Here is a 21,199-nt window from a genome sequence, read left to right on the forward strand (position 1 = left end):
TTTGTGACCAACATAATGTTAAGCATTCAAGGTAATTATCCAGATAAGTGAGGCTGAACTTTCCAAATCTAGCTCAAGTTAAATGGGATAATAGATAATACTTGAGGGAAACTAAATTCATTTATTATTTGTTGCATAACTGTTTTAAGAATTTGGTACAAGACCCTTTGCATGCCAGAAGCGTGTAACTACTAAATAACCTCTACTTGTTGGGCTTTGCCTACTGTATTTAAATTCAATGTTAGCACTTAGATGGGTGGTAAAGATCCATATGCTAATTGCTGTAGGGAATTGTTCCTTTTCAGTGAAACTGTTATATTTAATTCTGCTGAAATAGTTATTTTCCACATTTTGGCTGTTTCAATAAACATTTTCTCCTTTGCTTTAGTGTGCAAATACTATTTGTTGATCCATGGACAAATCTATATGCTGTACTTTCTAAGTCAAAACCCATCTGCTTCCTCATTTCAGGTGTTGCTGTGGTCGACTGGTCCGGCAACATCTTGGCTTCACTGCAAGTCTGGCAATGAAATATTCCGAAGTAAAATTGGGTGAGACTACAAATTTGGAGAAAGAGGAATGGTCAGTGGAGAAACACACAAATGAGAGCCCAACAGATGCTTATGGGGTTATTAATTTTCAGGGAGGCTCACATTCATACAGGGCCAAGGTTTGTAAAATTAGGTTTTTTTGCATGTTAAAATAATCCAGAGGGTTAATACAAAGATTAACAAGAGATGTATTAATGACTTGCCCAATGTGATTTCTAGAGACAAAGCTTCATTTAGAAACCAAAGGATGTTGCTGCCAAGTTCCTCAGTTATTGAGTACTGTATGTAAATGACATTTATTATTTTTAACCTAAAAACTGAAAAGCTACATAACAAAGTTTAACTTTTCTTATCCAGTCAAAGGGTGTTGGTTCTGTTCTTTCATTTGACCAATTTGGGAAAGCCTTAAAATATAGTGTAACTTTTATAGTCATAGAATCGCACAACACAGATACAGGCCCTTAGCCCTAACTGGTCGTAGCCCTAATCACAGGACAATTTACAATTACTGTTTAACCTACTAACCGGTCTTGGTCTATGGAGATGAACTGGAGCACCCAGAGGAAACCCGTGCACTCCATGGGGAAGGCCGTACAAACTCCTTGCGTTCAGGATTGAACTCAGAGCTCTGAAGCCCTGGGCTAACTGCTGCACTACTGTGGTACCCCACAGGACATTGTGTAGAGAGAAGCGATTATAGTGTAGTTAATCAAGGCTGCCACATGAAGTGCTAATATAGCACGTGAGTTCTGTACTTCCAATGGAAATCTGTAGAGGTCAGAATTTTAAATACATTTTCCCCTCATATGGGATTCATGCATGACTGATAAAGATCTGTATTATTTTGGTGCAGTTTGTGCGGTTATCCTATGACACTAAACCTGAAGCTGTTTTAAGACTGATGCTGAAGGAATGGCAGATGGAGCTGCCTAAGCTCGTCATATCTGTGCATGGAGGAATGCAGAACTTTGAACTCCATCCACGCATTAAGCAAGTTGTTGGAAAAGGCTTAATCAAGGCAGCAGTGACCACAGGGGCTTGGATTCTAACCGGAGGAGTGAATGCAGGTAAGCCTTGCCATATGGTTGAATCACAACTTGGTTGTTCATCAGCAATGACTTTCTGTACCATTCCCAACTTGTGTGCCGCTTGTCATTCATCTCCTTTTAGAACATAGTATCTGGAACAGGAACAGGCCCTTTGGCTCACAGTATTGTGCTGAACCAGTTAAATTGATAATCAAATGGTTAACTAAACTAATCCCTAATGTCTGCACCATGTCCATATTCTTTCATTTTCCTCACTTCAATGTGCCTCTTAAGTATGTGCCTTCAGTACCATAACAGGCGGTGCATTCTAGGCACTAGTCCACTCGTATATCTTTCTGAAAAAAAACTTGCCTCTCTCATCTCCTTAGAGATTTTCTCCCCCTCACTGTAAGATCGTGCCCTCTGGTATTAAACATTTTAACTGCTGGAAAAAGATGCTGTCAATACAGGTAGTACCCGAGTTACGAATGTCCAACTTAAGGACAACTCGTACTTACGAACCAAGGAAGGAGAACACTTGTCGGCCATTCTAAGTCAGAACGCAACACTGTCCGCCGTTTTAAGTCGGATCACTGCGCCGTCAGCCGTTTTAAGTTGTTGCTGTTGACAGTGTTGAGTGTTTAACTTTGTATTTGGCTTAAATTTTCCTCAGTAAGATTCACCCTGACCCTGCCCCCACCCTTGTTCCGGTCGGCTGGTGGTGCGTGAGATCAGCGCCAGGCTTGAGTTCGATCCAGTGACAGACCGCTCCCATGCCCAGTTGATGTCGATCCAGTGACTCCCGTACCATCCGTGCTGGGTTGATGTCGAGCTCGAAACTCAACATCGTAAAAAAAAACACTGCCATCTCCAGTTTAAATTCCCACGCGGAATATTGTGGAGGATCAAATACCCAAACTCAGCACAGCCCCCACTTGTCCCATTTAGCCTGTCTTAGTGCGGTGGTCCTTAGGACCCGGCGCAGCTCAGGACCCGCCACCCACAGTGTTTCTGTTCCATTGACGGGAAGCAATCGCAATTGAAAATAAAGTGGAAATAATAAAGCGTTTGGAAAGAGGTGAAATGCCATCGGTCATTGGAAAATTGTTAGGCTACAGTGGGTCAACGATCAAAACAATTTTAAAGGATAGCAGATAAAGTGAGAATAATGGAGCATGTGAAAGGCCCTGCCCCGATGAAAGCTACAATTATTACTAAGCAACGCAGTGGTTTAATTATTGGAATACATACGTTTCTTAAGTGTTTTATATGCATAGAAAGGTATATTATATACTATATACTAAGATAAACGTTTGACGAACTGACGCTAAATAATACCAGGTGTACTTGTTCTGACTTGTGTACAAATCCAACTTAAAGACGGACTCAGGAATGGAACTCGTTCGTAACCCGGGGATTGCCTGTATACTCTATCATTGCCACTCATAATCTTATAAACATCTAACAGATCTCCCCTCAGTGTTTGCCGCTGCAGAAAACAACCCAACTTTGTCCAACCTCTCTATAGCATATGCCCTTTAACCCAAGCAGCATCCTAGTAAACCTCTACAAAGCCTCAACATCTTTCCCACAATGTGGTGACCAGAACTGTGTGCAATACCCCAGGTACAACCTAACCAGAGTTTTATAAAGCTGCAGTAGAGCAGAACAATAGCTGAATTGCGAGAGACATTTATCTGAAGAGATAAGCCAGATCTCTTAACAAAACTGGATGCACTAGCTTTGATTTAAAGATGCATATTACAGAACTGACATACCCATTCTCTGCAAACATTGTAGCAAAAAGTCACTTGAGTTGCTGATTGTTGGTTATTCCTACCTCTTGCCTTTCTGTACAAGTCCATGATGGTCTGGTTAAACACTTACACATGCTGTAAAATTGTTCCTTCCTGGACATCATTGGACTCGATGCTTCTGATATAATTATCCTGAACTAAGAAGGGGAAACTGACCCAACTTGAAGCTGATTTCTTCTAATCTAGTGTACTGTGTCACCATTCAGCCTGTTCTATATGCACAGGGTCCTCATTATCACCCATAGAACATTACAGCACAGAAAACAGACCTTTTGGCCCTTCTTGGCTGTGCCGAACCATTTTTCTGCCTAGTCCCACTGAGCTGCACCTAGACCATATCCCTCCCTACCCCCCTCATCCATGTACCTGTCCAAGTTTTTCTTAAATGTTACAAGTGAGCCTGCATTCCCCACTTCAACTGGCAGCTCATTCCACACACCCACCACTCTGTGTGAAGAAGCCCCCCCCCCCCCCCCCCCATGTTCCCTGTAAACTTTTCCCCCTTCACCCTTAACCCATGTCCTCTGGTTGTTTTCTCCCCTGGCCTCAGTGGAAAAAGCCTGCTTGCATTCACTCTATCTATACCCATCATAATTTTGTACAGCTCTATCAAATCTGTCCTTATTCTTCGATGCTCCAGGGAATAAAGTCCTAACCTATTCAACCTTTCTCTGTAGCTCAGTTTCTCAAGTCCCGGCAACATCCTTGTAAACCTTCTCTGCACTCTTTCAACCTTATTAATATCCTTCCTGTAATTTGGTGAACAAAACTGCACACAATACACCAATGTCTTACACAACTTCACCATAACATTCCAACTGTTATACTCAGTACTTTGATTTATAAAGGCCAATGTGCCAGAAGCTCTCTTTATGACCCTATCTACCTGTGATGCTACTTTTAGGGAATTATGTATCTGTATTTCCAGATCCCTCTGTTCTACTGCACTCCTCAGTGTCCTACCATTTACCTTGAATGTTCTACCTTGGTTTGCGCTTCCAAGGTGCAACACCTCACACTTGTCTGCATTAAACTCTATCTGCCATTTGTCAGCCCATTTTTCCAGCTGGTCCAAATCCCTCTGCAAGCTTTGAAAACTTTCCTCACTGTCCATTACACCTCCAATCTTTGTATCATCAGCAGATTTGCTGATCCAATTCAGTAACATTATCATTGATATAGATGTCAAATAACAATGGACCCAGCATTGATTCCTGTGACACACCACTAGTCACAGGCCTCCACTCAGAGAAGCAATCCTCCACTACCACTGTCTGACTTCTTCCATTGAGCCAATGTCTAATCCAATTTACTACCTCACCATGTATATCTAGCGACTGAATCTTCCTAACTAATCTCTCATGCCGGGACTTTGTCAGAGGCCTTACTGAAGTCCACGTGGACAACATCCACTGCCTTCCCTTCATCCACTTTCTTGGTAACCTCCTCGATAAACTCTAATAGATTGGTTAAACATGACCTACCACGCACAAAGCCATGCTGACTTTTTCTAATAAGTCCCTGTCTATCCAAATACTTGTAGATCCTATCTCTTAGTACTCCTTCCAATAATTTACCTACTACTGATGTCAAACTTACCAACCTATAATTTCCCGGATTACTTTTAGAGCCTTTTTTTTTTAAAAGAGAAAGTCTCTTTATTTCGAATTATCGTTTCTTTTTACGTTTCTGTGGTTTGGATGCAGGGTTCTTTTTGTTTTTATTTTTGTTCTTGACATTGTGCGTTTCATAATACCGGACACCAACCTTCTTTGAGTGCTGCAAACGGTCCAGCCTTTGCCTCTGTTTAGATGAAAGTTTGGGAGGAGGTTCCTCATCTAATTCATTTTGAGCTTTTCTTTTTCTTCTTCTACCACCATTTTCTGTAGATTTCTGTGTCTGATCAGATGTCTTTTCATTTATTTGTGTGAGCAATTTTGTGATAAGCCCCTTTGGAATTCTTATAGCTGAGAATCTTTTTGCTTTGGCTTTATCCAATAACTTTTTGTACTTCACAATCTTTTCATCTAAATCCCACATTGTCTGTTTTGGTTTGTCCACACATTGGTGATTATTCTCCTGAAGTTTATTTAGTTCAGCACCAGTTGATTCGTTCCCATCACTATCTTCGTTACCCTGCTCTTCCTCCTCTTTCGCTTCTTCATCCAAAATGTCTTCATCTTCAGAAATGTTCACAGGTAGAAGGTCTGCCTCAGAAAATTCAGGCACCACGTTGATTTTCCCAAAGTTTTGCCTTATGTGTGCAACTATTTGTGGCACTATTGGATTTTCAGCTTTTTCATGTTCTTTTTCAACAGTCACTGTTTCTGACGACCCTTTCACTTGATCAGATTTGTTTGGCTCTTTTTCCACTTTTAACATAGTCAATGGCTGAGAGTCGCCTTCAGCATCTGGTGGCTTAACATAAAAAGGTATTCACCCTCTTTGCCAATCATTCAAAACCATTTTGGCCACAGTTTGTATGTCAGGCTCTCCACCCTTCAAAAGCTTTTCTGTTCTGAATGCAAGCTTCTCTAAGAAATCAACTGGATCGCTCCAGCAATCTATTTTGTAGGTCCTGCTGATATATTCTGCTTTAGCTCTTTCCAGCACAGAGGCAATATCTTTTAGAGCCTTTTTTTAAACAACTGAACAACATGAGCTATCCTCCAATCCTCCGGCACCTCACCCGTGGATACTGACATTTTAAATAAGTCTACTAAGGCCCCTGCAATTTCAACACTAGTCTCCTTCAAGGTCCGAGGGAATACTCTGTCAGGTCCTGGTGATTTATCTACTTTTTGCCTCAAGACAGCAAGCACCACCTCCTCTTTAATCTGTATAGGTTCCATGATCTCACTACTTGTTTGCCTTATTTCCATAGACTCCTTGCCAGTTTCCTTAGTAAATACAGATGCAAAAAAAACATTTAACCCCACTAGAGATTTTGACCAAAAGACATGGATACCATTAAGGAATATTCCTTTGTACCCAAATTCCCTCCCAAATAAAGTTAAATATGCTGTATAATCTTCTAAAAGCATGGACTCATTAATGAATATTTTAGTGTTCAAGTACATGAAAGAAAGAGACTACTTCCATTGAAACATGGTTTTGAAAATGCAAGTTGCATCTGTGCTCTGATACCTCTGTCAGAACATGGTTTAGCAGTAAGCCACTTAACCTGGTCTGCAAACTGCTTTATTGAGGCAGTGATTTGTTTCCTGATGCATGTGTGTATACAGACGTCAAGGCCCTCCATTGGTCAGGGTAAACCTAGCTGATACAGAGAGCAAGCTGTTGCCCATGCAGTAGGCTCCCCCTTTCTGCGCAGCTAATGAATCCAAAGGGAAGAGCAGAGACTGGCATTGGTGCCAGTTCGGCACCAGTCGCATCACAGGAGTTGCCAGACAACGTAGGCAATGTAGGACTGCCTGCAGATTCCAGCTCGGCATCAGATACAGACAATTATTTTTTTAAAAAGACAAGAGGAGCCTGTGGCTAACTACATGAGCATGTTCAGTGTACAGAAAGTCCAAACTAAATTTATTACAGTGCATATGTGTATAACTATGTACTATCTTGAGATTGATTTTTCTTTCAAGCATTTACATGGAAAAATACAATAGAATTTTCTGAAAATCTATACATGGACAAAGGCTGAGAACTCACAATGGGCAAAAGAAATAAACTGCCAATATAAATAATATGGAGAACATGAGTTGCAAAGATCCTTGAAACTGAGTCTATGGATGGTAGAATCAGTTCAGAGGAATGGTGTAGGCTCAGGAGTCTGGCTACAGGGCGATATCTTTACATCTACCTGGGGGTGTGGGATCCAAGCCTTCTGTGCCTCCTGCCCAGTGATAGCAACCAGAGGGTATGGCCTGAGGGGTCTTTGGCATCTGCTGCTTTCTTGTGGCACTGCTCCACGTAAACATGCTCATGTAGCGGTGTGCTACAAACAGCGCTAAAATTACGACACGGAGTCGGTAACTGCAGTCGAAGGAAAAAAACTTTATTCGAAAACTTCAGCCTCACTTTTAAGCCTCTGTCAACCGGCCCCCCATGGCGAAGAGGCTCCAAAGCTCTGTGCTCGCAAACCCCCGTAGGCTATCTAATTGTGAGTCGGTTCGCATACGCTAGGAAATGAGCCGCCACATAACCCCCCCCCAGAACCGGCGATACACCCCCCAATGTCCACAGCCTGGGCCAGAACCTGCTTGGGAGGTCGGCCTCTGCGCCGAGGCGCCGGAAACTCGGCCGGTTGCGCCAGGTCCACATGGGCCGGCTTGAGGCGGTCCACCGTGAAAACCTCCTCCTTCCCCCCAACGTCCAGCACGAACGTGGACCCGTTGTTCCGGAGCACCGTAAACGGCCCCTCGTATGGCCGCTGCAGCGGTGGCCGATGCCCGCCCCTTCGTACAAACACAAACTTACAGTTCCGTAGATCTTTGGGTACGCAGGTCGGGTGCCGCCCATGCTGTGAAGTGGGTATGGGGGCCAGGTTACCGAGCTTCTCGCGAAGTCTGCCCAGGACTGCAGCGGGTTCTTCCTCTTGCCCCCTCGGGGCTGGTAGGAACTCCCCGGGGACGGCCAGGGGCGCGCCGTATACCAACTCGGCCGACGAGGCGTGCAGGTCGTCCTTGGGCGCTGTGCGGATGCCGAGAAGGACCCAGGGAAGCTCGTCCGCCCAGTTGGCTCCTCGCAGGCGGGCCATGAGGGCCGACTTCAGGTGACGGTGGAAACGCTCCACTAGCCCGTTCGACTGTGGGTGGTAGGCAGTGGTGTGGTGCAGCTGAGTCCCCAAAAGGCTGGCCATAGCTGACCACAGGCTGGAGGTGAACTGGGCGCCTCTGTCGGAGGTAATGTGGGCTGGTACACCAAAGCGGGATATCCAGGTGGCGATCAGGGCTCGGGCGCAAGATTCGGAGGTGGTGTCGGTGAGCGGGACCGCCTCTGGCCATCTTGTGAACCGGTCCACGATAGTCAGGAGGTAACGCGCTCCGCGCGACACTGGCAGGGGGCCCACGATATCCACATGAATGTGGTCGAAACGCCGGTGGGCGGGATGGAACTGCTGCGGTGGGGCTTTGGTGTGCCGCTGAACCTTGGCCGTCTGGCAGTGCATGCACGTCCTGGCCCATTCACTGACCTGTTTGCGGAGTCCGTGCCAAACGAACCTGCTGGAAACCATCCGGACAGTTGTCCGGATGGAGGGATGCGCCAAGTTATGAATGGAGTCGAAAACACGTCGCCGCCAGGCTGCGGGGACGACCGGACGGGGCTGGTTGGTGGCGACGTCACAGAGTAGGGTCCTCTCACCTGGGCCCACGGGGAGGTCCTGGAGCTGCAAACCAGAGACTGCAGTCCTGTAACTCGGAATCTCCTCATCTACCTGCTGTGCCTCTGCCAGTGCCTCAAAGTCTACCCCTTGGGAAAGGGCATGAACGGTAGGGCGAGAGAGCGCATCCGCCACGACATTGTCCTTACCCGAGACGTGCCGGACATCCGTTGTGTATTCAGAGATGTAGGACAGGTGGCGTTGCTGGCGGGATGACCAGGGGTCGGATGCTTTCGTAAACGCAAAGGTAAGCGGTTTGTGGTCCGTGAACGCGGTGAAGGGCCGACCTTCTAGGAAGTACCTGAAATGCCGGATTGCCAGGTAGAGCGCCAACAGTTCCCGGTCAAAAGCACTGTACTTGAGCTCGGGTGGCCGCAGGTGTTTGCTGAAAAACGCCAGGGGTTGCCAGCGACCTGCGATGAGCTGCTCCAGCACCCCACCGACTGCCGTGTTTGATGCGTCCACTGTGAGGGCGGTAGGGGTGTCCATTCTGGGATGTACTAGCATTGCGGCGTCAGCCAAAGCTTCCTTCGTTTGAATGAAAGCGGCGGCGGACTCCTCGTCCCAGGTAATGTCCTTGCTCGGACCCGACATCAGGGCGAACAGGGGGCGCATGATCCGGGCAGCTGAAGGGAGGAAGCGGCGGTAGAAATTGACCATACCTACGAATTCCTGAAGGCCTTTGACCGTGGTGGGTCGGGGGAAGTGGCGGACCGCATCTACCTTAGCGGGCAGAGGGGTTGCCCCGTCTTTAGTAATCCTGTGGCCCAGGAAGTCAATGGTATCAAGTCCGAACTGGCATTTGGCAGGGTTGATTGTAAGACCGTACTCACTCAGTCGGGCGCAGAGTTGACGGAGGTGGGACAGATGCTCCTGACGACTGCCGCTGGCTATGAGGATGTCATCCAAATAGATGAACGCGAAGTCCAGGTCCCGTCCCACCGCGTCCATTAACCGCTGGAACGTCTGTGCGGCATTCTTCAGGCCGAACGGCATGCGGAGGAACTCGAAGAGGCCAAACGGGGTGATGAGAGCCGTCTTGGGGACGTCGTCAGGATGCATCGGGATTTGATGGTACCCTCGGACAAGGTCGACCTTGGAGAAGATCCGGGCGCCGTGCAGGTTTGCCGCAAAGTCCTGAATGTGCGGCACAGGGTAGCGGTCCGGTGTGGTAGCCTCGTTCAGCCTGCGGTAGTCGCCGCACGGTCTCCAGCCCCCCGTCGCTTTGGGCACCATGTGCAGGGGGGAAGCCCAGGGGCTGTCGGACCGCCGGATGATCCCCAATTCCTCCATTCTCTGGAACTCCTCCTTCGCCAGTCGGAGCTTGTCCGGGGGAAGCCGCCGAGCACGGGCATGGAGGGGTGGTCCCTGTGTCGGGATGTGGTGCTGTACGCCGTGCCTGGGCATGGCTGCTGTGAACTGCGGTGCCAGAACCGATGGGAACTCCGCCAGGACCCTGGTGAAGTCGTTGTCGGACAGCGTGATGGAGCCGAGGTGAGGGGCTGGCAACTGGGCCGCGCCCAGGGAGAACGTCTGAAAGGTCTCGGCGTGTACCAGTCTCTTCCTGGGCAGGTCAACCAGCAGGCTGTGAGCTCGCAAAAAATCCGCACCCAGAAGCGGTTGGGCTACGGCGGCCAGTGTGAAGTCCCACGTGAACTGGCTGGGGCCGAACTGTAGCTGCACCTGACGGGTGCCATAGGTCCTTACTGTGCTGCCATTCACGGCCCTCAGGGGGGGACCCGGTGCCCTGCTGCGAGTGTCGTAACTTGTCGGAGGTAAAACGCTGACCTCAGCTCCAGTATCGACCAAAAAGCGGCGTCCCGACCTGCTATCCCACACATACAGGAGGCTATCCCGATGGCCAGCCGCCGTAGCCATCAGCGGCGGCTGGCCCTGGCGTTTCCCGGGAACTTGCAGGGCGGGCGGCAACGGCGGGCTTCTGCGCCCCACCGCTGGTGGTAGAAGCACCAGTGGTCATTGGGCCGGGGGTTAGTGGGCTCTGCGGCCGGGCCTGGACTGGTTTGCTGCTGGGAGCGTGGCTGGGAGATCTGTGCGATGGACACCCCGCTCACCTTTTTGGCGTTCCACAGCAAGTCCGCCCGGGCTGCCACCTTCCGGGGGTCACTGAAATCCGCGTCGGACAGCAGCAGGCGTATGTCCTCGGGCAGCTGCTCCAGGAATGCCTGCTCAAACATGAGGCCTGTGTGTCCCTCGGCCAGAGACAACATCTCGTTCATTAAAGCCGATGGAGGTCTGTCGCCCAAGCCATCCAGGTGCAGTAAACGGGCAGCCCGCTCGCGCCGTGAGAGTCCGAAAGTCCTGAGGAGCAGGGCTTTGAATTCCGTGTACTTGCCGTCTGCCGGGGGCGACTGTACGAACTCCGCGACCTGGGCAGCTGTGTCCTGGTCGAGGGAGCCCACCACGTAGTAGTAGCGGGTGTCTTCTGAGGTGATCTGGCGAACGTGGAATTGGGCTTCGGCTTGCTGGAACCATAGGTCCGGGCGCTGTGTCCAGAAACCCGGCAGTGTCAACGAAACCGCATGAACAGAGGCGGCGTCGGTCATTTCTGGTCCAAAAATCGTTTGGACCGTCGGGGTCACCAATTGTAGCGGTGTGCTACAAACAGCGCTAAAATTACGACACGGAGTCGGTAACTGCAGTCGAAGGAAAAAAACTTTATTCGAAAACTTCAGCCTCACTTTTAAGCCTCTGTCAACCGGCCCCCCATGGCGAAGAGGCTCCAAAGCTCTGTGCTCGCAAACCCCCGTAGGCTATCTAATTGTGAGTCGGTTCGCATACGCTAGGAAATGAGCCGCCACACTCAGTAGTGGGGAGGACTCTGTTTGTGATGGACTGGAGCGTATTCTCATTTTCTGTAACCTTTTCCGTTTCTGGCTATTGGTGTTTCCATATTGGGCTGTGATGCAACCAGTTAGGATACTCTCCATTGCATCTACAGATGTTCATCAAAGCTTTTGGTGACGTGGAATCTATGCAAACTAAGAAAGTAGAGGTGCTTCCATGCCGCCTTTGTGATGGCACTGATGTGTTGATCCTGAGGAATTTAAAGCTACTGCCCCTTTCCTCTTCCAATCCCCAAATAAGGACTGGCTCATGGAGCCCCAGTTTCATCTCCTGTAGTCAATAATAAACTCTTTGCTTTTGCTACATTGAGTGAGACATTGTTGTTTTGGCACCACACAGCCAGATTTTCATTCGGCTGATTCGTTGCCTTTGATTTGGCGAACAGCAGTGGTGTTGCCAGCAAACTTGAATATGGCATTAGAGCTGTACTGAGTGACACTGTCATAGATATAAAGTGGGTAAAATAAGTGAATCCGTAGGTAGCAGATCAGTAGGTACTCTCCATCTCTGGTATAATAAACAATGAGTGTGGATCATTGTCTGCTGTAGCATACTGAGAGAATAGAACATGTTTGTTTCACCAATTATCAAAAATAATCTATATAAGTATAGCTAAACCCTCTGTCTCTGATCCCTTGAAGTGCTCTTACCACGTCAAAAGCAACAAGTACAGTAAGCTAACCTTTTTGTCTCCTCAGCTGTAGCCACCCATGACTGTGTGGCTATGCTCAAACACCATCTATAAATTTGCCAATGACACAACTATTGTTGGTAGAATTTCAGATAGACAAGGTGGTGTACAGGAGTGAGATGGATCAGCTGGGTGAGTGGTGTTGCAACAACAACCTTGCACTCAACATCAGTAATACCAGGGAATTAATTGTGCACTTCAGGGAGGGGAAGTTGCAGGAGCATACACCTCATCAGGTGATCAGTACTGGAAAGGATGAGCAGGCTTAAGTTCCTGCTTGTCTACATCTCTGAAGATCTATTCTGGACCTGACAATTGACAATAGGTGCAGAAGTAGACCATTCGGCCCCTCGAGTCTGACGTATCGATGCTGTTACAAAGTAGGCATGATACTGACAATATTTCATAAGTAGTTTGCGATATGTTATGTCAACAAAGACTCACAGATTTCTGCAGATGTACTGTGGAAAGCAGTCCAACTGGTTGTATCACAACTTAGTATGTAGGGGCCACTGAACAGGATTGGGAAAAAGTTGCAGAAAGTTGGAAGGTCAGCTAACTGGCATGGGCACTATCCTCCCCAGAATTGAGGACATCTTCAAAATGCAGTGCCTCAAAAAGGCTGCATCCATCACCCAGGACATTCCCTCTTCTCATCAGGAAAGAGGTATAGGAGCCTGAAGAGAGAGTCACCATTTTAAGAACAGCTTCTTCCTCGCTGCCATCAGATTTCTGAATGGACAATGAACCCATGTATGCTACCTCATAGATTTTCCCTCTCTTCTGCACTATTTATTTAATTTTTGTATATATCTTGTGATTTATAGTATTTTATAATGCACTGTACTGCTGCAAACAAATTAAGTCCTATGCCAGTGATGTTATAATCTGATTCTAATTCTGAAATCTGAGGTCTCCCCATTTGTTTCACACGTAAGTAGTACCAAGCTTTTGAAGCCTCTCTTCTAGAAGATTTTAAGTTTGCTGTTTTGCTGTATAAAATGGAATTGAACACTTCATTCTGCTGTTACTTTGAGTAAAAATTTGTTTATTTTTCTTAGGTGTTGTGAAACATGTGGGTGATGCACTGAAAGAACATATCTCGCGTTCTTCTCGGAAGATTTGTACAATTGGGATTGCCCCTTGGGGTGTTATTGAAAATAGGAATGACCTCATTGGAAGAGATGTAAGGCAGTTGTACTTCAATTTGAGCTGAGCATTGTTCAATTTTACTGTCTTTAAAACGCTTTCTGATGTGCCTCATATCTGCTTTCAGGTTATTGTACCGTACCAGACCTTGCTGAACCCTCTGAGCAAGTTGAATGTTCTAAACAGTCTGCATTCCCATTTCATTCTGGTGGATGATGGCACAGTCGGCAAGTATGGTGCTGAAGTCAAACTTCGGAGAGAACTGGAGAAACACATCAACCTCCAAAAGATTCATGCAAGTTAGTGCTGCAGACATTTATTATCATCAGACTAGCAGATGTTGGCTGATAGATTTTGTAATTATGGTTTAATACAGTGGATTCCTGTTAATTAGGACACATCAGGACTAGTACATTTTGGCCAGATAAAGTAGTTGCCCCAATTAGCCAAAGTTTCATGGAAATAGTTAAAAAGGTATTTTTTTTTAAAAAAGACAAACAGTGACAAATTATGTATCTAAATAAAATACAGAACAAATTAGAGCACCACAAATGATACTACATTATCATAAAACTGTATTAGATCCTAATAGTTATTGACAGGAATTCATCCAGTGTACGCAATATACAAAACCAGTGCAGGCACCTAGTGCAGACGATGGTCTGCTTTCGTACAATGCTATCGGTAATTGCATTCTCCAAATCTTAATTTTCATTGTAACATCAAGATGGTTGTTGATGCCCTCTAGTTCTTCATAATTCCTAACTTGTTGAAGTAGTGAAATAGTTTCATTGTCAATCCTAGCCATTTCTGGCATCTCCAAGCTTGAATGTTTGAAATTGCGGTGAGCAAAACAGTTCTGAATTGTCTTTCTGCTTATTTATAGCCAAATATTAGTGACACAAATCACTGCTTTTTTGAACACAAACACGCACAACTGACGCCATTTTAAAAACTGATTGTTCTAAGTGCAGTGTTTCATCTAACAGGCACACAGGTACAAGTGACTGATGCTAATTAGAACTTGTTCGGCAGTAGTCTCCTGCTCCAATTAAGCAGCATACTGTCCCAAATAAATGAAGAGAATCCCAGTTATTTCCTCAATTAGTTTTTGTTCTTCAAGAGTTGACTCAATTAACTGTAATCTACTGTGTTCTGGATTTTCAGTTAACTTGTTGAGATAAGAATTTTAATTTGAAGCTCTTGGGAACTCAGTAGTTTAACACATTTTCAGAAATTAAAATGCAAGAAGCATTTTCATCTTTACAGATTGTGGGTGGACCATTTCTCTAGGTTCAATGACTAATTAATGTGCTGACATTAAGCCATTCAAACACACATGTACAATTTCAATAGACAATAGGTGCAGAAGTAGACCATTCGGCCCCTCGAGTCTGCACCGCCATTCTGAGATCATGGCTGAGCATTCACTATCAATACCCAGTCCCTGCCTTGTCCCCATATCCCTTGATTCCCCTATACATCTAGCTCTTTCTTGAAAGCATCCAGAGAATTGGCCTCCACCTTCTTCCGAGGTAGTGCATTCCACACCTCCACAACTCTCTGGGAGAAGAAGCTCTTCCTCAACTCTGTTTTAAATAACTGACCTCTTATTCTCAATCCATGCCCTCTTTCAAAAGTTTTTAAGTTTCAAGTGACCTATCTGTGTTATTTTTGAACCATGCATTCTGATATAAATCAACTTCTCTTTCTATCCCCTGTAGCCCATCAGTGCACCATCCCCTGATGTTTCTGCTGTCTTTTGCTCAGCAGTGCCCAACTGAGCCTGACTCTCCAGGAGGCTGTTAGATGCTGACTAAAAGTGTATTCTAATGTTATTGCAGGATACTAGTGGCTGATCTTATTGGACTAGTAGGGTTTTTCTCTAAAATTATTCCAGCATATACACTCTGGCTGGTCTTATCAGACCAGTAGAGATTTTGCTTGGAGGAGAGATAGTTCATTAAAGTCAGTGTTCATTGAATGGGATCAATCAACAGGGAATTAGGCCCTTTTTAACCCAATCTATGCGCACGGACTATTAGGCTGCTCTACACTGCTCCTATTTGCTTGTATTAGGACCATGTACCTTTACTCCTTCTCTATCTACATGTTTGTTAAATGCATTAAGTGCAACTACTCCTGCCTCCACCATCTCGTCTGGAAGCCTTTTCCATACAATTACCACCTTGTGTTTTAGGAAATGTACTACTCAGACATCTTTAACTTTCTACCCTCTTATAAAAGGTTCAGTGGTTCATTTTATTGTCAAAGTATGTATGTATAATACAACTTTGACAATTATCTGCTCCAGATAGCCATTAGATACAGAAAGACCATGGGTGTCGATGAAATAAAAGACATCAACCTCCCCCCACCCCAGTATGGAAAAGAAAAGAAACAAAACTCCTAGACCCCAAAATCCCCCCTCTCCTGCAGAAAAGATCAGCCACAATAACAGTCCCCAACCCCTCATTTGCAGAGGAGAACGGGGACAGCCACATCAAACCCCCAAGTTTCTCCGCCCAACTTGCACACAAAAAAATTAACAGATCAGCCGCAAGATAAAAAACACAGAAGGAAACCAATATAAAGTACAATCCAATTATTACATAAATTTCAGAATATCATAACTATCTTTTCATCTGCATATGAGGAGAGCAGTCGACAAACTCAGTCTTTCTGTAAAGAGTGATCACTGACCCGCGTCCAAACATTGCTGATCCAGCTGCTGACCATCTCTGTTGGGAGCCATTGGTGACCCCCACCACATTCATCTCGATGCTTTAGTCTTGCCGCTTTGAGATGGAGTTGTTCATGACCCTGTGCCCTGTCTCTGGTCTTTTCTGCGACTCAGTTTGTGCTCTCGGTCCTTCTTGGCCTCCGGTCTCTAATCTCCTGGAGGCAGCTCTCCGGACACAGTATGGCACTAAATCCCTTGAGTTCCATCACAGGCTCCAGCAGTTTCCGTAACACAAACAAGACAAAGAGCAAGCAGAAGGTGTAGGAAAACAATGAAATAATTCAAGAAATTTGCTCAAATTATAAGAAATGTTATATTAAACGTGCACTGGATTCTCCTGCTCTGGGGAAAAGACAATCTGTCCTATCTGCCTCTATAAAAGGTCATCTCAAGCCTCCTCTGTTCCAGTCAGAATAACCTAAACCTATCCAATCTCTCCATTTAATTACAACCCTCCATTCCAGGAACAACCTGTGAACCTCTTCTGTACTCTTAGTAAAATGGTGACCAGAATTTTGCACAGTACTCCATGTAATCCAGTATTTGGTAGAGCTGAAGTGTTATCCCAATTCTTGTACTCAGTGCCTCAGCCTATGAAAGCCGGTGTAATAAATGCTTTATTTACTACTCTAATCACCTGTGTGGCCATTTTCAGAGAGTATGGAGTTGCACACAAAGATTTCAGTACATTCACATTCCTATGGCCACTGTTACCCATTTTGAATATCCTACCACCAGAGTTTGACTTTCCCAAAGTCATTACCTGACATGTGTTTCTATTAAATTCAGCTTGCAGCACAAATCCCTGTAGTACATTTTATTACAGACTTGTAGTCGGGGGGAAAAAAAACACTACCCTTTGTTATTACCTGGCCGGTTTTGGATCCAAATTGCCAATAAACCTTATTTTTCTGGACCAGCCTACCCTGTGGGACGTTGTCAAAAGCCTTCCTGAAGTCTGTGTAAACCATGTCCATTGTGCTACCCTTGTAAACTTTAGGTTATCTACTGAAATAAGACCATATGATACCAGAGCAGACTTGAGCCTTTTGGCCAATTGAGTCTGCTCTGCCATTTCCCTTTCAACCCCGTCTCATGCCTACTCCCCTTATCCCTTCATGCCCTGACTAAACAAATATCTGTCAACCTCTGCCTTAAATGTACCCAATGACTTGGCCTCCACAGCCACCTGTGGTAATGAATTACTTAGATTCACCACAGTCTGGCTAAAGAAATTCCTCCTCATTTCTGTTCTAAATAGATGCCACTCTATTCTGAGGCTGTGTCCTCGTCTTAAACTCTCACTGTAGGAAACATCCTCTCTAAATCTACTGTCTTGAAGTCTCCCAACATCAATAGGTTTCAATGAAATCAGTGATATAACAAAGTCATATTTGTATGATCATTTCCCTTGCAAAAAATCCATGCTAATTCCTAATCAGTTACTGCCTTTTCAACTGAACATAAATCCTGTTCCTTAATCTTCTCAACAGCTTCTCTGCCCTGATGTAAAACTTGCTTGCTTATCCCTCCTGCCACTTTTCAACAAGGTGATAACTGACTGTTCTTTAGACTTCTGGTATCTCACCCATGGGTAACAACAGTGCAAGCATCTCCCTCAGAATCCCAGCAATCTAGGAATAGATCCTGTCAAGGCCTGAGGTCTTTTTCACTTACATGTGGTGATATTCTTAAAACCACTACCTTCCTGACATAGATATGCTCATGAACATCAGTGTACCCCCTTCCTTAACTCTCTGGCCTCGACTTTCTTCTTGCAGGTGTGTAACGATGAGGTTTCATTTAGAAATATAATTTGATGCTCTGGTTTTACAGGAATAGGCCAAGGTGTACCAGTAGTTGCTTTGATATTTGAGGGTGGTCCTAATGTGATACCCACAGTGCTGGAATACCTTCAAGAGACACCCCCAGTACCTGTGGTTGTATGTGAAGGGACTGGGCGAGCTGCAGACCTTCTGGCCTATGTGCACAAGCAAACTGAGGAAGGAGGGTAAGTTACTCATCAGAGAGAAACTTGTACTTCACTGTAACTTGTGGCTAGGCATAGCATTTGTAAGTAATGAAAACAGAAGGTAGTGATTTTATGGAATTAAGTACAGTCGGCCCTCCTTATCTGCAGTTTCTGCATGCGCGGATTCAACCAACTGCGAATCGGGAAAATCCGGAAGTTCTCTCTCCAGCACTCGTTTGAGCATGTACAGACTATTTTTTCTTGTAATTATTCCTCAAGCAATACAGTATACCAACTATTTACATAGCATTTACATTGTATTAGGTATTATAAGTAATCTAGAGATGATTTACAAGTACAGGCAGTCCCCAGGTTATGAAGGAGTTGCATTCCTGAGTCCGTCTTTAAAACGGATTTGAAGTCGGAACAGGTACATCTGGTATTATTTAGCGTCAGTCAAATGTTTGACTTAGTATATAGTATATATTTTCCCTTTCTATGCATATAAAACACTTAAGAAACATATATATTTCAATAATCAAACCACTGCGTTGCTTAGTAAAAATTGTAGCTTTCATCATGGCAGGGCCTTTCACATTATCCATTAAAATTGTTCCGATCACTGACCAACTGTAGCCTAATGCTTTTCCAATAACCGATGGCATTTCACCTCTTTCTGATCGCTTTATTACTTCCACTTTATTTTCAATCATGATTATTTTCACGCATAGAAACACTGCAGATTCAGAGCTGTGCCAGGTCCTAAAGACCACCGCACTGAGACAGGTTCAATAAGGTCTGGGGTTCCGCTGAGTCCTAAGATTCACCGCATTGAGACAGGTTAAATAATGGACTTGCATCAGCAATTTTTGGTATCTGTGGGGGGTCTCGGAACCAATCCCCCGCAGATAAGGAGGGCTGTCTGTATCACCCCTTATCTCAGTAAAGTCTGAAATTAGAATAATGCTTAACTATCTCATGCAGTGTTACAGCCCAAAAATGTCAATCTGAGCCATTTCTCTTGATCCCTACCACCACTGCACTGCTCAAGCTAACTAAATGACTGGGGTACAAAACAATAAAATCTGCAAATTGATTGTAGCCTCTAGTGATCTTTTTAAAGTTACTGCTATCTTGTTAGGAGCTCACTGATCAACAGAGATAGTCCATCTATGGCTTTCTGTGTTGAAATCCTTTAATCTTGGAAATCTCTCTGGCTGCCTCAACTTCAATATACCAGGTTCAAGAGATTAATGGATAATTTGTATGAAGAAGGCTTTATGTGAGGTAAAAGAAAGCAACAAATGATTTTATGAGCATGCAAGGCAAAAGATCAAATTTTAGATCATTCACACCAGCAGTTTTAACTCGTGGTATCCTGAAATAGGTTTGTAACCAATTGAAACAATTTTGTATTGTGCATAAAATCTAGACTATAAAAATTAAAGATTAGCTTTATTTATCTCATGTGCATCGAAACACCAAAACATAGAGTGACCAACACAGTATAGGGATGTGTTGGGGCAGACTGCAAGTGTCACCATCATAGCATGCCTGCAACTTTGGATGTAGCATGCCTACAACTTTGGAATATGGGAGGAAACTGGAGCACCCAATGGAAACCCACAGTCATGGGGAGAACATACAAACTCCTGACAGTCAGCAGTGGAAATAAAAGCCCTGTCAGTTGCTTTAAATCAGTAGACTAACTGCTACGCTACTGTGACACCCCTGAAATTACAAGTAATTCCACTTCTACATTGGTGAGACCCATGGTAAATTGTGGGACCACTTCGAGCACATCTGCTCCACCCACCAAAAGCAAAACTTCCCGGTAACCAAATATTTTGATTCAGGTTCCTGTTCCCGTTTTGACACTTCGGTCCATTTCCTCCTCTTGTGCCATGATGAGGCCACCCTCATCCCCCTTCTGATTGGGGGGGGGGGGTTGGAAGCCTCCCCTTCCCCTCTTCTATTCCCCACTCTGGCCTTTTGCTTCTTCTCATCTGCCTATCGCCTCCCTCTGGGTCTCCTCTCCTTTTGCCCATGGTCCACTCTCCTCTCTAACAGATTCCTCCCTCTCCAGCTCTTGCTTTTCCCACCCACCTGGCTTCACCAGTCACCTCTTGGCTATCCTCCTTCCCTTTCCCTCACCTCTTTTATTCTGTCATCTTTACCCCCTTCCTTTCCAGTCCTGATGAAGGATCTCAGCCCAAAACGTCAACTGTTCATTCATTTCCAAAGATGCAGCCTGACCTACTGAGTTCCTTCAGTATTTTGTGTGTGTTACTTTGGATTTCTAGCACTTGTAGAATTTCTGCAATTGTTAAATATTTTCAAGATTAATATACTCAGTAGACTTAACTGGTTAATTGGTATTGTATTTGGTTCTCCAATAGAATGCTTCCTGATGGGTTGGAATTGGAAATTCTCACCACAATTAAAAAGACCTTCAACTTCAGCCAAAATGAGGCGTATCATTTATTCCAGACTCTGATGGAATGTATGAAGGCTAGAGAACTTGTAAGTTTGTCACATAAGCATCTTGTGAGCTAGAAAATATTGCCTCAGGGCCAGATCTAAATTTCATCTATAGCCGTGGATATGTCTGCGCGTGCACTTGTTAACATGAATGCTTGGAACTAACCGAGGGGCTTGCTTTCAAGGACTCTTAATTTCATGTTCCCTAATTATTGCTTATTTATTATTATTTCTTTTTGTATTTGCAGTTTTGTCTTTTGCACATTGGGTGTTTATCCTGTTGGTTGTGGTCTTTCATTGATTCTATTGCGTTTCTTGTATTTATTGTGATTGCTCGCAAGAAAATGAATCTTGAGTTCAATGTGGTTATAACAGTATTAAAATGTATATAATATTTTTATAATGAATTTACTTTGAACTTTGAATTCAGTAAATGCCCTCAGTTCCCACAAATTAATTTGGGGAAAAAATAGTTTGTCCTCCTGGAGGACAGTCAGAAATGAGGAAAGCTGGCACTGGTGATGGTGTGATGCTCAGCATACATCATCCAGGCAGAAT

General features: G+C 45.0%; 2 protein-coding genes across 6 annotated transcripts in view; one reads left to right on the top strand and one right to left on the bottom strand.

Moving 5' to 3' along the window:
- The window catches only part of trpm7 (transient receptor potential cation channel, subfamily M, member 7), a 171,989-nt gene that overhangs the window by 64,742 nt on the left and 86,048 nt on the right, over window positions 1-21,199 (top strand). For all 5 annotated transcript variants that reach the window (XM_059953134.1, XM_059953135.1, XM_059953137.1 and 2 more), the window contains 6 exons: window positions 472-670; window positions 1,405-1,618; window positions 13,358-13,482; window positions 13,573-13,744; window positions 18,025-18,199; window positions 20,560-20,683. In XM_059953134.1, coding sequence (XP_059809117.1) covers window positions 472-670; window positions 1,405-1,618; window positions 13,358-13,482; window positions 13,573-13,744; window positions 18,025-18,199; window positions 20,560-20,683 — 1,009 coding nt within the window. The remainder of the gene's footprint in view (window positions 1-471; window positions 671-1,404; window positions 1,619-13,357; window positions 13,483-13,572; window positions 13,745-18,024; window positions 18,200-20,559; window positions 20,684-21,199) is intronic.
- On the bottom strand, window positions 5,065-6,099 carry LOC132382307 (nucleolar GTP-binding protein 2-like). The gene has a single exon (XM_059952441.1). It carries the CDS (start codon window positions 5,776-5,778, stop codon window positions 5,065-5,067), a length of 714 nt encoding a protein of 237 aa, XP_059808424.1. The 5' UTR covers window positions 5,779-6,099.

This window comes from Hypanus sabinus, chromosome 28 (assembly GCF_030144855.1).
Source record: "Hypanus sabinus isolate sHypSab1 chromosome 28, sHypSab1.hap1, whole genome shotgun sequence".
NCBI lineage: Eukaryota > Metazoa > Chordata > Chondrichthyes > Myliobatiformes > Dasyatidae > Hypanus > Hypanus sabinus.